Here is a 17,987-nt window from a genome sequence, read left to right on the forward strand (position 1 = left end):
GAACTTTGGGGGGTGATGGAAAATGTTCTATCTTGATCGGAGTGGTAGTTACCTAGGTATTCATATTTGTCAAGAGTCATCTCTACTCTTTAAGTGGGTGCATTTTATTGGGTAAGAATTACACCTCAATAAAGCTGATTTTTAAGGTTAAAAAGAAACAGAAGCTGGTGAGGATGTAGAGAAAAAAAGAAACCCTTAGGCACTGTTGGTGGGACTGTAAACTGGTGCAGCCAGTATGGAAAGCAATATGGAAGTTCCTCAAAGAATCAAAAATAGAAGTACCATATGATCCAGCAATTCCACTTCTGGGTTTACATCCAAAGGAAATGAAAACAGGATATCAAAGAGATATCTGCAGTCCCATGTTCATTGGAGCATTATTCACAATAGTCAAGATATGGAAACAACCTAAGTGTCTATCAGTGGATGAATGGATAAAGAATAATATAACATTCTACCATATATCCATTATATATATGTACATATAAAATGATGGAATATTACTCAGCCATGATAAAGAAGGAAATCCTGCCATTTGCAACAGTATGGTTGGAACTTGAGGGCATTTATACCAAGTAATATAAGCCAGACAGAGAAAGACAATACTGTATGGTATCACTTACATGTAGACTCTTTAAAAAAAAAAAAAGTCACGTTCACAGATAGAAAGTAGAAGGGTAGTTGCCAAGGGCCGGGAGTTGGGGGGAACAGGAAAGGGTTGGTAAAAGGGTAGAAACTTTCAGCTATAAGAGGAATAAGTTCTGAGAACCTAATGTAAAACACGGTGACCATGTGACCAACAAGGGATTAATTTCTGAAATTTACAAACAGCTCATGCAGGTCAATATCAAAAAAAAAACAAACAACCCAATCAAAAAACTGGGCAGAAGACCTAAATAGACATTTCTCTAAAGAAGACATACAGATGGCCAAGAGGCACATGAAAAGATACTCAACATCACTAATAATTAGAGAAATGCAAATCAAAACTACAGTGAAATACCACCTCACACCAGTCAGAATGGCCATCATCAGAAAGTCTGTAAACAATAAGTGCTGGAGAGGGTGTGGAGAAAAGGGAACCCTCCTACACTGTTGGTGGGAATGTAAATTGGTACAGCCACTACCGAGAACAGTATGGAGGTTCCTTAAAAAACTAAAAATAGGGAATTCCCTGGTGGTCCAGTGGTTAGGACTCCACACTGTCACTGCCAAGGGCCCAGGTTCAATCCCTGGTCGGGGAACTAAGATCCCACAAGCTGCGTGGCATGGCAAAAAAAAAGAGAGAGAGAGAAAGAAACTAAAAATAGAGCTACGACAAGGTCCAGCAATCCCACACCTGGGCATATATCTGGAGAAGAACATTGTTCAAAAGGATACATGCACCCCAATGTTCATTGCAGCGCTGTTTACAATAGCCAAGACATGGAAGCAACCTAAATGTCCATCGACAGATGAATGGATAAAGAAGAAGTAGTACATATATACAATGGGTATTACTTAGCCATTAAAAAGAATGCAATAATGCCATTCACAGCAATATGGATGGGTCTAGAGATTATCATACTAAGTGAAGTAAGTCAAATGAAGACAAATATCATATGATATTGCTTACGTACAGAATCTTTAAAAAATGATAGACATGAACCTATTTACAAAACAGAAACAGACTCACAAACTTAGAGAACGAACTTATGGTACCAGGAGGGAAGGGTTGGGGGGAGGGATAGATTGGGAGTTTGGGATTGACGTGTACACACTTCTGTATTTAAAATAGACAAATAATAATAATAAAATAAAATAGATAACCAACAAGGACCTACTGTATAGCACAGGGAACTCTGCTCAATACTCTGTAGTAACTTAAATGGGAAAAGAATTTGAAAAAGAATAGATACCTGTATATGTATAACTGAATTGCTTTGCTGTATACCTGAAACCAACACATTGTTAATCAACTATACTCCAATATAAAATTTTTTTAAATAAAATAATTATAAAAACCACAGTGGCCATAGTTGATAACACTGTATTGTATAATTGAAATTTGCTAAGAGAGTAGAACTTAAGTGTTCTCACCTTAAAAAATAGATAAATATCTGAGGTCATGGATATGTTCATTAACTAGATGGGGGAATCTTTTCACAATGCATACTTGTATCAAATCACGATGTACACTTTAAATATCTTACAATTTTGTACGTCAGTTATACCTCAATAAAGCAGAACTTTTTAAAAAAAAATACCTTAGGAACTCTAGATAATCTTTTAAAAGTTAAGGGGGAAAAAAAAAAACCAACTCCAAACAATGGCAGTGTTCCAATCTCCCAGGGCTTACTCCTCTCCCACAAGGAGAAGGTCCCCCTCCCCCAGCCCCGCCATTCCCTTGGCCAGGTGGTCCGCTCCCCTAGCTGCCCTTGCTCAGCCCGGCCTCGCAGATCCAGTGGTAGGGTCTCTGGCACGCGTCGTCATTCCACTTGCCATCGGGGTGGAAGTGGGCACAGTCCTCGCCCCCACCCAGCCCGTGCCCTTGCCAGTCGTCTGGCTGGCCTGGCTTCCAGTTCCTGAGGGGAGAGGACAACAGGCAGCTAGGGAGGCACAGAATCCAGGTCAGGGAGAAGGGGCTGAGGGTCAGACCCTGGAGGAGCCGAGCTGAACGAGGAAGAAACCCGGGGCACTCACTTGAAGTTGGTCTCATAGTCCGTCCCATCCGCCCATTTCCAGACTCCATCCAGATCACTGAGGCCCATCCAGGTGTAGGAGGAGCCTATATGGGCCTGGACAAAATCCTGGGACAACAGAAGGGCAGTGGTGACTTCTCCCCACCCTGCCAACTCCTTGGACTAGCAGTTCTGAACTTCACGTGTTCATTAAACCCGTCATGGAGATTCGGGGTGTTAATCCCAACGCCCGGGGCCAATTAAACCTCTGAGGGTCTGGCTCAGATGTCAGTCGTTGTTAAAAGCTCCCCAGGTCGGGCTTCCCTGGTGGCGCACTGGTAGAGAGTCCGCCTGCCGATGCAGGAGACACGGGCTCGTGTCCCGGTCCGGAAAGATCCCACATGCCGCGGAGCGGCTGGGCCCGCGAGTCATGGCCGCTGCGCCTGCGCGTCCGGAGCCTGTGCTCCGCAACGGGAGAGGCCACAGCAGTGAGGCCCGCGTATCGCAAAAAAAAAAAAAAGCTCCCCAGGTGATGCCAATATGTAGCCAAGGCGGAGAACCATTCTCTTCAATGGGACGTGTCTTGGACCTGCGCTCTAGGGGCCTCACCTGCTCCTCTCTGGAGTTGATGACCACCAGGTAGGCATCCTCCAGCTGGCAGTACTTCTCAGCCTCGGGCCAGGGCTTCCCCGAGTAAGAGAACCAGTAGCAGCTGCCTTCATGCTCCAGCCAACTGGTAGGACAGCAGTTGTTTTGCGAGCCTAAGGGGCCGGGGCAGGGGAGGGTCTGAGATGCTGTCCGGGGGACGTGGGCAGACACTGGGGCCGGCCCACCCCATGCAGCCCTCACCATTGCTCTTGAGAGCAGCCATCTTGCAGGTCAGGGAGTTCAGGTTCTTGACCAGCTGTTGGACTCGCAAGAGCATTTCGGAATAACCTGGGACGCACACGGATGGGCAGTGGGGACAGTGCCCTGGGTGTGGCTTCTGCTCCTTGAGTCTCTGGAGACCAGAGGTCTACGCCCTGGGCCCCAGCCTAAGAACCCCCTTGCCCTCCCACACGCCTCATGCCCAGGTGGAGGGGAGCAGGGGCCTGACCTGCTTTGAGTTCCTGCAGCTGGTTCTCCAGGCTGCTCTCCAGAGAAAGCACCTTGTCATTCAAGCTACGGGCTGGAAGGGAGGGCACTCAGCACCACGTGACTGCTCCCATTTCTCCCCCGCCCTGAGTGCCTGGCACTCACCCCTCCACACACTCTCCCGAAGGGTCTCTCACCTGCTTGCAGTTCCTGCTTGTGACTTTCCACCTCAGCTTTCAGAGATGTTATCATTTCTTGCAAACTTCCACCTGGAGAACACAGGGACTCAGGGCTCAGGAGTCAGTTCCTCCCCCACTCCCACCGCACCCCACCCCAGTCCTTCCATACCAGGCTCACCCTGGGATTTCAGTGCCTGGACCTCAGCCGTAGTGTTTGAAGTGAAGTTGCTGAAAGTTGTTCTCAGGGTTGCCAGGTCCCTCTGAAACTTGGAATCTGATCAGGCGGATGAGACAATCAGTGCTAAGGGTTATCAGGTCCTCTGTGCCAGCACTGGGCAGGGCACTTGACGTGCATTGTGTCATTGGGTCCCTACAGCGTGACCTCACCCAAAGGGATGGGCACTATTGTTATACAATATTGCAGGTGAGGAAACTAAGGCTTAGAGAGGGGACATAATTTGACCTCATTTCCCAACTGATAAGTGACAGGGCCAGCAGTCATCCTCATTTATCACTCTCGCCACCAGTGCCCCCACCACTGCACCCCATTATTTCTCTCTTCCCTGCCCACCCCGTGCCCCTCACTTTGGGATCCGATCACACAGATGCCGACCAGCAGGAGGAGGCTGAGGCCCAGGGAGAGCAGGAAGGAGCGGGTGCTGGAGAGGAGCCGCTGCAGGAAGGTCTCGAGGGCAGGCAGCCCTGCAAGAGGAGAGGGTGTCAGGACGAGGAGGGTCCAGGACGTGAGAGACGGGGAGGAGGATAGGGCCATGGGGACCTGCAGGGAGGAGGCTGCTGCAGCTGATGCTGGGGGGAGGCTGGACAAGGAGAGTTGTGGGTGGGGGGACGTCCAGGCCACTGACCCCTCATGGACCAGCACAAGTGCTCAGTCACACGGGCCCCTCACACCCCTGGGGACACATGTACACAAAGACACACAGACAGGGGATGATGGCGATGTATAAGGTCCTATCATCAGAGCTGGGGCGCCAGGCAGGAGGACCCAGGGAGAGAGACGGCGACTACCTTAGCAGGCTCACACTCACCAGTGAAAACAAGTTAGAAAATGGGTTTACTAATATGGGGCACATTGCACTTGCCCATAAGGAACACACACTGCTGACCTCTGGATTAATAAGCAGAAGTACAAGTAGGGCACATCTATAGGAGAGAAGAGATTTACTATTGGCCATTAAGGTAAAGGCTCTACGGAGAAGTTATTCCTCAAGACTTTGGAAATAAGGGCTTCCCTGGTGGCGCAGTGGTTAAGAATCCGGCTGCCAATGCATGGGACACGGGTTCGAGCCCTGCTCCGGGAAGATCCCACATGCCGCAGAGCAACTAAGCCTGTGAGCCACAACTACTGAGCCCACATGCCACAACTACTGAAGCCCACGTGCCTAGAGCCTGTGTTCTGCAACAAGAGAAGCCACCGCAACGAGAAGCCTGCGCACCACAACGAAGAGTAGCCCGTGTGCAGCAACGAAGACCCAATGCAGCCAAAAATAAATAAATTAATTGATTAATTAAAAAAAAGACTTTGGAAATAAAAGAAGGAAAAATAAAATTCTGGAAAATGTACACTAGGTGCTTTTAACATGCCCAAGCTGGGAGGCAACAATCATTATGGCTGCAATGGTTTTAAGAGACAATATTAGCAATTTCCTTCAGTGTAATTAATCTGGGTCTATGTTTTGTTATTCCTGGATGTGTCCATAATAATAATAGCTACAATAAATAGCCAGTAAATCTTTTAAGTGGCAAAATTAAAAAAAAAAAAAGAGAGAGAGAAAGAAAATGGGTTTACTCTCATGCCCTTCCCCAGAGCACAGGAAGCCAGGACTGCTGTGGACCTTGAATCGTGTTTTTATTGGGGTCCCCAGAGGCTGGGGCCTCCCCTTCAGAGTGAGAGACCCCACCAGTACATATGGTAGAGGTGCAGACATGACACAACAGCAGAAATCCTTCTAAACATATTCAGAGGAGATTTTAGGAAAGACCGTTTCCCCATTCATCTTACCATCTGTAAACCCCTGGCTTTTCTTCTCACTCTCCAAGTACTGGAGGTCTTCATACTTCACTGACATGTTTGGACCAACACGGCCTCTGAGGCTGTCAGAGCTGAAGTAGAGGCAGGGCCAGCAGCCAGGCTGGGGAAGGAGCTGGGATAAAGATGGAGGCTGGGACCAGGTAAGACCCGCGTGCAAGGCTGGAGATAAGGGAAGAGATGAGGGTTGAGAAGAAGCCCAGGGTCAAGGCTAGCAACGGGGATGGGCTTGGCTTTACAGCTGAGGTCAGAAGTGGGGTCAGGATTGGGCTTTGAGGTAGGGTCAGGTTGAGTTTGGGGTTGACAGTGCAGGTAAAGTTGGAGCTAAATGTATTGCTAGGACTGGGTCTAACACTGGGAGCTGGAATCGAGGTTGTGTCTCCTGCTAGGATTGGGGTCAGTACTCATGTTGAAGCCATGGATGGAGCTGGACCTAAGCTTGGTGCTGAAGTTGGAAACAGGAGAGAGTTGAGGTTCAAGCTTGGGTGGGGGCTGGTGTTAAGATTCAAGCTGACTTGGGACTTCCCTGGCGGTCCAGTTGTTGGGACTCCCCGCTTCCACTGCAGGGGGCACAGGTTCAATTCCTAGTTGGGGAACTAGGATCCCGTGTGCCACACTGCACGGCCAAAAAACCCACAAAGGTTCAAGCTGACTCTGGGGGTGAAGATGCCATTGGGGTTAAAGGAGGAACTGGGGTTGGTACGGGGTTTGGCTGGAGTGGGGGCTGAAGACAGGGCTGGAACTGGGCTAGAGAAGGGGTTGAGTGTGAGTCTCAGTTTGTGACTGAGGTTGTGGCTGCCACAATTCAATCTGCATCCAGTGAAGGGAAGAGAGTCTAAAATCTCTGCTCGGTCATTAAATCCCCAAGCTGCCCCCTTACATATCTTCCCATTCAGTCTCACCTAAGACCCACAGTCCCCTCTCCCTGCTTTCTCTGACATCCTCCCTGCCCCCTTAGTCTCACCTGCATCCCCAACCTGGTTACCTGTGAAAAGTCCAGAGGCTATGATTCTTGAGTTCTTTGTGCAGCGGTGACCAGAGCGGAAAAAACTAAATCCTGCAGAGTTGGGATGGAGGTGACTGAAGGAGGAGCCACCTAAGTGACTGGAGACCTGCTGGTCTTTGTGTCTGAAAGACCAGGAGTCTATAATCTGGGAATCTCCCGTTTCCCTGATTGGGGCAGTAAATAACAGGATGGAATTGAAATCAAAACGCAGGCAGACGTGGTGTGCACAGGGCAGCTGGATACGGGGCCAGCTCTGCTTTCCTCTTGTAGGGAGTGTCTACTCCCTTTCCGCTTCTTTTGAGTTCCCATGACTTCCTCAATTTTATCAATTGGGAGAGAAGCATTGGACCAGAAGGAAACAGAGGTGCAATCTGCCCCACACCTCCTTTCACTTCCTGCATCTGAAGACCTCAGAATCGTTGGTGTCTCCATCACTGCAAACCCGGGTCCAGAGGAGCCCATTGCTCTGCTCTCGCTCAATCCTGACCCGGGGTCCCTGGCATCTGAGCTTCCTCTGGGGCCTCAGCCATCATGCTCCCCTAGCTCTGGCCAGCTCTCTTCACTCGGCTCGGAAGGAGGGAAGCGGGTGGTGGAGAGTAGGATTTCCTGGCCGGAATGGGAGGGGAGAAGCCAGGGGAAAGAACAGAATTTATTGAGCACGCAAATCTGATGAGGATTGTGCCAGACACTTGCATTAACCATTCAATTTCCACAAGAACCTTGGGAGGAATTTTGGATGATGGACTTAGGCTCGGAGCCATCGTGTGACTTGCCCAAGATCTCACCCCTGGTAAGCAAAAGAGCCAGATTTCCAGCCCAGTGCTGCCGGACACACTAGCCTGGGCTCTCTCCACATACACTGTCCTCACGAAACGGATTCAATTTAATCCTGTCAACTCTGTAAATCCCTCTAAGGGGGCTGCTCTGAATTCACACACACGATCTTTTCACAGTAAGAAAGATTCTTAGTGTCTTAAAAGGGGAGGAAGGAATACACACTAACAAACGTAGTAAGGTATATAGCTAGTGGGAAGCAGCCGCATGGCACAGGGATATTGGCTCGGTGCTTTGTGACAGCCTGGAGGGGTGGGATAGGGAGGGCGGGAGGGAGGGAGACGCAAGAGGGAAGACACATGGGAACATATGTATATGTATAACTGATTCACTTTGTTATAAAGCAGAAACTAACACACCATTGTAAAGCAATTATACCCCAATAAAGATGTTAAAAAAAAAAAGGGGGGGCGGAGAAAGGAAAGCAAATACATTTCAGGTTCTATTTTCTAATTAAATGGGATTGTGTTCTGCTACTTGCTTTTTAAAATTCATTTAACAATGTATCAGGAACATTTTACCATATCAGTTCATAAAATGTCCTTTATTCATTTTTCATCTTCATCTCATTTCATAATCTGTGCCATAATTTATTGACTAAGCTTTTCCCTATTGATAAACATTTAGGTTGTTTCCAGTTTCGTTTTGTTTTCTTGCTTTGCTTGTATTTGGTATTTTAATTAGTATTCGTTACAGGTTGGGTTTTTGGAAGCCAATTTGGGGTGCAGTCTATTTATTAGGGATCCACATCTGTGAAAGGATGGGGAAAGAAGAGGAGGGGGCAGAGGAAGAAGTTAAACAGATGCAAAGACCCCACAAAGCTTTAGCCAAGCCAACTGCACCGCCTGTCAGAGCTGCCCATCACTGGGCTGAACCAGGGCCTTTATTACCTGATGCTGCCACCGCAGCAGGGGTGAGACCTCAGGGGAGGTGGCTGTGTGCACAAGTTACACTCCCCACAACTGGGCAGCAAGTCCTTCCTGGGAGCGGGGTCTGGGTCTCTCATCTCTGTGTCGACCCCAGTACTGTATTAGTTTCACACCTTAATTGGGGATAATCAACATTTTTGCTTATTATTGATTATTATTGAATTAAAGATTATTGAATCTTTCCCACAAAGAACATGGTATGTTTCTCCATTCACTCATCCAAGCATTTACCCATCCATTCAACAAGTATTTACTGGGTGTTGATAAAAGAAATTTTCACATATTGAGGTATGGGGAAGTCATTCTGGCTTTTTCATGAGCTAACTTGAATTTTATGCTAACTAAAACAGCCTGTTTGTGGCCTATCAAATATACATTGTGGGCTTCCCTGGTGGCACAGTGGTTAAGAATCTGCCTGCCAATGCAGGGGACACGGGTTCAAGCCCTGGTCCGGGAAGATCCCACATGCTGCGGAGCAACTAAGCCTGTGCACCACAACTACTGAGCCTGCGCTGTAGAGCCCAAGAGCCACAACTACTGAGCCTGCATGCCACAACTACTGAAGCCCGCGTGCCTAGAGCCTGTGCTCCACAACAAGAGAAGCCCCCGCTCGCCACAACTAGAGAAAGCCTGCGCACAGCAACGAAGACCCAATGCAGCCAAAATTAAAGTAAAAATAAATAAACAAATGGCCCTTAAACACACACACACACACACACACACACACACACACACACACACACACACAGAGTACATCTGCTTTAATTAGTAAAGGAAAGCATACACCGACCAGAAGTAAAGAATGTCCATGTTAAAATAAAGATTAAATGCTCCTCGTCTTGGGATGCCAATGCTGGTCCTCCTTTGATGATAAGACTCCCTTTCCAGGTGCCAAGGCCATACTGACTTGCTGTGTACCTTCTAGTCTGGCTTTTTTGAAACCTTGAAGAAACGTATCCTTCAGAAGTAAACAAAGAGGTAAAAAAGGCCCTGGTCACAGAGCTTATATTCTACTGGGTGACAGATAAACAGAATAAATGAGCAAAATATAGGGACATCCCTGGTGGCACAGTGGTTAAGAATCCCACCTGTCAGTGCAGGGGACATGGGTTCGATCCCAGGTCTGGGAAGATCCCACATGCCACAGAGCAACTAAGCCCGTGCACCACAACTACTGAGCCTGTGCTCTAGAGCCCGCGAGCCATGACTACTGAGCCTGCGTGCCACAAGTACTGAGCCTGCGTGCCACAATTACTGAACCCACAAGCCTAGAGCCCACACTCCGCAACAAGAGAAGCCACCACAATGAGAAGCCCTCACACTGCAATGAAGAGTAGCCCCTGCTCGCTGCAACTAGAGAAAGCCTGCACACAGCAATGAAGACCCAAAGCAGCCAAAAGTAAATAAATAAAAATTAATAATAATAAAAATATATTGAGTAAAATATATATAATGTCACACGGTGATAAGCGCTGTGGAAGAAAATATAGCAAGGAAGTGGGTAAAATAAGGTCAATTTTTAACAGGCCGTCAAGACTAGGATGTCAAGAACAGCCTAGACTGGGAAGATGATTATCTGAGCAAAAGTCTGAAAGAGGTGAGGGAGAAGTAGATGAATCATAGCGGGAAAACCTGGAGCTCCAATTCTTCAGGGCCTGTAGGCTATTGTCACGGATTTGTTTTTACCCGTAAGAGGGGCAGGCTTTGGAGAAGGGGTCAGAGCAGAGGACTGATTTACATTTAAACTGTAACAATGTGACTACTGTGTTGTGAATTTCATGAACCCGGACCAGAGTGGCAACCCAGAGTGGGGGAGAGGGACAAATTCGGAGGTTGGGATGAACAAACACACACTGCTATATATAAAATGGATAACCAACAAGGACCTGCTGTATGGCACAGGGAACTCTACTCAACATTCTCTAATAACCCATATGGGTAAAGAATCTGAAAGAGAATGAATATATATATATACGTATAACTGAATCACTTTGCTGTACACCTGAAACTAACACAACATTGTAAATCAACTATACTCCAAGAAAATTTTTTTAAATAATAATAAGAGCCATTGTAATAGCTGGGTGAGAGAGGATGGTGGTTTGTGCTTGGTGGTGGTGAGAAATGTTTTGATTTTGAAACACTGTGAAGGTAGAATTGACAGGATTTTTGCTGATAAATTGCATGTGGATTTTACATACACACACAAAACAGTTCTCCTTCTAGTCCCAAAAATAAATGAAACTTTGAGCATATCCCATAAATTGCTGACTCCCTAGGAAAAACAACTTTCTCCCTGCCTTTGTAATGCTGATGCCTTAAGATCTCTCATGACCTTTTGTGCACAGGCTAATCATGTGAGAGAAGTTCTGTTTTGCCATCAGGAGCAGACTGATGAAAACTTGTTAAAACTGGTCATTGTGCAGTATTTTCCTTTGAATACCTGGTGTGGTTTTCTTTGGTAAGCCTGTCCTCCCAAAGTCTGATTCCCTTACAACTGTTTTTTTTTTAGTTTCAGCTAGGCAGTTTAATTTATATCCCTGGTACTCATTCCTTGTCAATATATTTATTATCCATATTGTTATTCAATCTTAAAAATTGTAACACACAGGCTCATATTGTTTACATGATCACTCATGATATGTACATGTTAAACAGGTCTGAAACAGACATTTATCTTCCTAGGAACCCACGCACAAAAGAGCACAACAAATGAGAATTTAGTTAAATATACATTCAGCAATGATTCCAGAGAAAGTTCTTTCTTTGATCTGAAGTGGGATTTAAATTTTTATAGTAAGAAAAGATTAAATATAAAAATTAATGATTAGTCATGCCCTTACAACTTCTTTGCAAGTAACCTTTTTTTTTTTCCTTTTGTCTCTGAGACTTCTTTCATGGTTGACAATCATAGCTTCCTTCTTCCACTACCTTTTCCATGATCCCTTACCCTCTCCCAGCACCTCAGCTGGTCAGGATTCTTTTACCGAGTGGGGTGACCCCAAACTTCATTTCTGCAGCATCCAAGTCCGTATGGTCCCATCTATCTTGGGTCACCACAATGCACCACTGACCATTATATTATTGGACATGTGAGTGCTATCTAGCACCCCAGAGTCTCATGAATTCCAGGCTCAGTCTTCTTTTTCCCCATCGTGAAGCAACAGACCTATTTCCCTTCTTAATAAGAATCAGTCACCCCCAAAAGTACAATTTCCCATATCCCCTACCTAGTGGTATAATGAGGAGCCCAAATCAGCCAGGATTCAATCTCATCTTCAAACTGAAACAGAACCAAAGGTGTCTTCCCTGGTGGGTGGGTTCTTTCCTTGGGCACTAGAACTTCCAAAATCCAATGATCCCAGATTGCGCAGATGAAAAGGAAAAAGTCCTTAGGTGGATTATTAGGTGCCAGGTAAGAGACACTACGCTTCTCTGTCTCTTAGTCGCGTACATGGCTGTGGGGGAGAGGGCACCGTGTTGGTCACTGATTTAAGGTGTATCCTCACCTATAGCTCAGGCATGATAGGTCAGGGAAAGGTAGTAAAATAAGAAATTTATCCAATTTCCAGCCCCCGAGCCCAGAAATAGAAATTTGATGTGTCTTTTCAGATATATTTATATACCTATAAGAATACACGCACATAAGTAGAGAAGTTTTTTTTTTTAAACACAGAATTTTCTCTGTAACATGCTTCTGCCTAAAAATGGGTCTTGAGGATTTTCTCATGTGGCTGCCCACCTCCAGTTTAACGGCTGCATGGTGTTCCAGAGTACAGATTTCCAGACTTTGTTTAATGATTCCCTTGGTGATGCATTTTGAGATGCTTGTATCTTTGGCTTTTATAAATAATGTTGACGTGAATAGGCTTATATATACTTGTTTGTGCTAAGAAGCAGATATTTCTCTTGGTTAAATATCTAGAAGTAGAATTGCTGAGTAGACACAACTATCTTAAATTTTTTAATTGTACAGATACTGTCAAACTGCTCTGAAAAGACATCACCAATTTATTTTCTCCCCGACCATGTATAAGGATTTTCATTTATTCCCACCTTCACCAACAAACCTTTAAATGGTGGCAGGCTGTCTTAGGGGAATCCGCTCCTCCTGGGGAACCTTCCCTCCACTCCTCTGGACCTCAACCTGAAGCCAAAGGCAGGGGCAATCCTAGGGCCTTTTGGATTTATTCCTACCATATAATCTCATGTTTTCAATCTACCATATTATGTTGTCTTTTTTCCTTCCTGACTTTGACAGATTTATTATTTCTTCTTACAGTTTCTTTCTTCTAATTGTTTAGAAATTATGCACCTTGTTTCTATTCTTTCAGTGATTACCTTCTAAAGTTCTTATCTGGAAAGCTTTTATTATCTTATTGTTCTACATGATACTCTGAAATTCATAGTAATGGGACTAGGTATGGGCCTTTTTTGACCCACTGTGCAGAGAATTTGAGATCCATTTCCATTTGAGATCTATGTCATTCAGCTCTGGGGGAGGTTCTGTTATTTCTTTTTTAATTGTTTTATATTATCAAAGTATATACACATAAGTACACTAGGGGAAAGTAAAAAATATTATAATCTAATTGAATGACTTAGTAGAAGACCTGGAAGAAAAAAGTTGAGGAAATTTCCCAGAAGTAGAGCAAAAAGAAGCATTTCTTTAGAGCTAGATAAAGGATGCTCAGTCTCCCCAGTTCTTTGTGAGATTGTCCCAGACAGTGAAGAAAGAGAAGACAAATCAAACACATAAGGACTGAAAGAAAGCTGTCATAACTGGTAAATGATATGATTATCTACTTTTAAAATCCCAGAGAATCAGCACACAAATGATTAAATCTTAAAGATGCTAAATTTATATCTTTCGTTTTGAGATCTCCAGTTTGCAAAGTTGATGTCAGATGTTTGAAAACTTCTCACGTTTGGATATTGCTGGAGTAACTTTGGTCGTTTGTAAAGGTGGTAAATGGTGGTAACTTTGCTCATTTTGTCGAATATTAGAAAAGATAGATTGTGGAATTGTGCCTCATTTCACCTTATTGTCCAGGACGTCTCAGTGGGATATTAAAAGCATAATGCCTTTTGGCATGCTGTTTCCCCCCCCCCCCCCCCCCCCCGCCGATTCTTATGTAATCAAAAAGGACTGCCATTTCTTTTATGGCTTCTGGATTTCTAGCCTTGTTTAGAAAGAGCTCCCTATCCCAATTTTATACATTTTCCAAATTTTCTTTCTAATATTTGTAATGATTAATGTTTGCATTTAAATAATTGATCCATCCAGGGTTTATTATTCCTGTATAGGGCTTGAGACAACAGTCTGGCTTTGTTTTATTCCAAATGAATAACTGATTTATAAACTATATTATATTTTATATTTTCCCCCAATGAATTAAAATGAGACTTTTGTCACATATTAAATTCCTAACTATATTTGTATATATTTCTGGACTTGTAGTCTGTTCCGCTGATTTAATTTCTTTTCTTGTGCTAATAGCACACTGATTTGATTTTAGCAGATTAAAGTGACCTCTCACAATTTCTTAACCATAAATCTTATATATACTTAGGCTTTTGTTCTTCTATATGAACATCAAAGTTATTTTGTCCTGTTCCAAAAAAAAGTTTACTGGCATTCAGATCAAAATTGCATTATGGGGGCTTCCCTGGTGGCGCAGTGGTTGAGAGTCCGCCTGCCGATGCAGGGGACACGGGTTTATGCCCCGGTCCGGGAAGACCCCACATGCCGCGGAGCAGCTGGGCCCGTGAGCCATGGCCGCTGAGCCTGCGCGTCTGGAGCCTGTGCTCCGCAACGGGAGAGGCCAACAACAGTGAGAGGCCCGCGTACCGCAAAAAAAAAAAAAAAAAATTGCATTATGTTTACATATAATTTTTGGAAGGACTGATATATTTGTAGTATTATACCTTGCTATCCAGAAACACAACGCAGCTTATCATGTTATCAGGTCTAGCTGGTGTTTCCAAATGTCTGACGGATATTAATCTTTAGGATTCAGGAGCAAGAAATCAGAATTCTAGGAAATTCTCAGGAATTACTGAAATCACGTTATTCCAAAATTTTAACAATGCTATATTTACATTATTGAAGTGATAATGAGTTACTCTGCTAATACTTGGAGAATCTTCTTTATCAATAGGGCAATACTAAACATTTCAGAAATTTATAAAACAACACATACATAATAACAGATGCATGGTTTGTTATTATTACGAGCCAATATATTGCGACAGGATTATATATTTCAAAAACATGTAAATATGCCCTCCAAACACCACTGTTGAAAATAAAAGACAAGTAAAAGATCTTAAAAGCATCCCCCTACAGGGGAAGAAGGATTCTGATGACAGCTGAAACTAGTTTCATTAGAAATTGAGGCCAGAAGGAAATGGCACATTTTTCAAATGGTGAAAGGAAAGAACTATCAACCAGAATACTATGTCCAGTGAAAATATCCTTCAGATATTAAGGTAAAGACATTCTCAGTTGAAAGAAAACTAAGAAAATTTAATGTTAGCAGATCTACTGTAAAAGAATGATTAAAGGAAGCTATTCAGACTGGAAGGAAATGACACCAGAAGAAAACACGGATGAAGAGTAACAGAAATGGTAAATGTCTTGGTAAAATAATAGATTCTTGATCTCTTCTTGAGACATTTAAATATGCTTGCACAACACTGTAAATCAACTATATTTCAATAAAATTTTAAAAAATAAAATAAAATATGCTTGATGGTTAAAAACAAAGAAAAAAAGTAACATTGCCTACTGGGGTTTTCAAGGTATGTAGATTTAAAATATAAGACAACTGTAGCATAAAGAGGGTGTTTTAGTTTTCTAGGGCTACCATAACAAACTACTACAGATTGAGTACCTTAAACAATAGAAATTAATTTTCTCACAGTTCTGGAGGCTAGAAGTTCATGATCAAGGTGTCATTAGGTTTGGTTCCATCTGAGGTCTCCCTCTTTGGCTTACAGATAGCCATCTTCTCACTGTGTCCTCATATGATCTTTCTTCTGTGCATGCACATCCCTGGTGCCTCTTTTTGTATGCCCAATTTTCTTCTTTTTATAAGGACACCAGTCGGATTGGATTAGGGCCCACCCAAACAGCCTAATTTTAACTTAATCACCTCCTTAAAGACCCTATCCCCCTAAACAGTCACATTCTAAGGTACTGGGGATTAGGGCTTCAACGTATGAATTTTAGGGGAGACACAATTCAGCCTATAACAGAGAAGGAAAAAAGGATATTTACAGTGGTAAAGTTTCTGTATTCCATTAAAATAATAAAGCATTGATTCTAGGTAGGCTGTAAAAAGTTAATTATGTATTTTGTAATTCCTAGAGCAACCAATTTTTTTACACTACACAAAGAGATACGGTCAAGGACTTCCCTGGTAGGGCAGAGGTTAAGAATCCACCTGCCAACGCAGGGGACACAGCTTTGAGCACTGGTCCAGGAAGATCCCACATACTGTGGAGCAACTAAGCCTGTGCGCCACAACTATGGAGCCCACGTGCCACAACTATTGAAGCCCACGCACCTAGAGCCCGTGCTCTGCAACAAGAGAAGCCACTGCAATGAGAAGCCCGTGCACCACAACAAGGAGTAGCCCCCGCTCGCCACAACTAGAGAAAGCCCGCGTGCAGCAACAAAGACCCAACATAGCCAAAAATAAAATTAATTAATTAATTTTTAAAAGAGATATAGTCAAAATCACAATAGAAAAATTAAAATGGAGAATTAAAAATGTTTAAATAACCCAAAAGTACGCAGGAAATTGGAAACAGAGAAATTTAAAACAGAGGGAAGAAACAGAAAACAAATCATGGTAGATCTAAATGCAAAAATATCAATAATGACATTAAATGTAAATGTTCTAAACACATCATTGAAAAGGTAGGGAATGGATTTTTAAATGACCCAACTATATGCTGTCTACAAGAAACTCACTTCAAATATGATATAAATTGGTTAAAATTAAAATATGGGTAAAGATAACTAGGCAGGGCTTCCCTGGTGGCTCAGTGGTTGAGAGTCCACCTGCTGATGCAGGGGACACGGGTTCGTGCCCCGGTCTGGGAGCATCCCACATGCTGCGGAGCGGCTAGGCCCGTGAGCCATGGCCGCTGAGCCTGCGTGTCCGGAGCCTGTGCTCCGCAATGGGAGAGGCCACAGTGGTGAGAGGTCGGCGTACCGTAAAAAAAAAAAAAAAAAAAAAAGATAACTAGGCAAACCCTAATCAAAAGAAAGCTGGAAAAAAAAAAAAAAAAAAAAAAAGAAAGCTGGAGTGGCTATATTAATACCAAAGTAAAAGTCAGAGCAAATCCAATTACTAGGGATGAAGATGAACATTACGAGATAAAAGGGTTAATTCACCAATAAGGCATAACAATCCTAAATGTATATACACTTAACAACAGTATTTCAAAATACATGATACAAAAACTGAAGGAAATGAAGAGAAAGAGACACATCCACCATTACGGTTGAAAACTTCAGCACTCTTTTCTGAGTAATAAAACATGTAGACATAAAAATATAGAACTTAACACCATCAACAAACTAGACCTAATTGACAGTTATAGACCACTCCACCCAACAATAGTGAAAACACATTATTTTCAAGTTCACATGGCACTTTCACCAAGATACACCATATCATGGATCATAAAACAAACTTTAACAAATTGGTACAAGTTAAAATTTTATAACATAAGGCCTCAGATAAAAATGGAATTAAACTAGAAATCAATAACAAAAAGATAATTTAAAAATCTCCAAATCCCCAAAATTAAACCACACATTTCTAAATAATCCATGGATCAAAGAGAAAGTCTCAAGAGAAATTACTACAATTAAAATATAAACATATCAAAATTTGTGGGATGCAGCTAAAAAAATACTTAGAAATTTACAACATTAAATGCTTATCCTAAATAGAAGAAAGATCTTAAGTCAACAACCTAAGTTCCCATTTTAAGAAATTAGAAAAAGAACAAAACAAACCCAAAGCAAGCAGAAGAAAGGAAATAATAAAGCTAAGAACAGAAATCAATAAAATTGAAAACAGAAAAACAAAGAGAAAAATCAGTGAAACCAAAAGCTAATTCTTTGAAAAGATCAATACAATTGATAAACCTTTAGCAAGACTGACCAAAAAAAAAAAGGAACAAATTAATTTTATATTAATTTACTAATATCAGGAATAAAAGAAGGGATATTACTAT

At 43.2% G+C, this 17,987-nt stretch overlaps 1 protein-coding gene and 1 non-coding gene across 2 annotated transcripts; one reads left to right on the forward strand and one right to left on the reverse strand.

Moving 5' to 3' along the window:
* Positions 1–1,171: 1,171 nt before the first annotated feature.
* On the forward strand, positions 1,172–1,244 carry TRNAD-GUC (transfer RNA aspartic acid (anticodon GUC)). The gene has a single exon. It is a non-coding gene; the product is annotated as a tRNA-Asp (tRNA).
* A 1,163-nt stretch (positions 1,245–2,407) lies between these two features.
* On the reverse strand, positions 2,408–6,000 carry LOC136139164 (C-type lectin domain family 10 member A-like). Its single transcript, XM_065898058.1, has 9 exons — positions 5,934–6,000; positions 4,499–4,615; positions 4,092–4,187; positions 3,932–4,003; positions 3,757–3,828; positions 3,510–3,596; positions 3,270–3,421; positions 2,683–2,789; positions 2,408–2,564 (listed from the first exon to the last, which is right to left on the reverse strand). Exons 1-9 carry the CDS (start codon positions 5,998–6,000, stop codon positions 2,408–2,410), a joined length of 927 nt encoding a protein of 308 aa, XP_065754130.1.
* Between the last annotated feature and the right edge of the window lie 11,987 nt (positions 6,001–17,987).

The sequence above is a fragment of the Phocoena phocoena genome, chromosome 19, assembly GCF_963924675.1.
Source record: "Phocoena phocoena chromosome 19, mPhoPho1.1, whole genome shotgun sequence".
NCBI classification, from domain to species: Eukaryota; Metazoa; Chordata; class Mammalia; order Artiodactyla; family Phocoenidae; genus Phocoena; species Phocoena phocoena.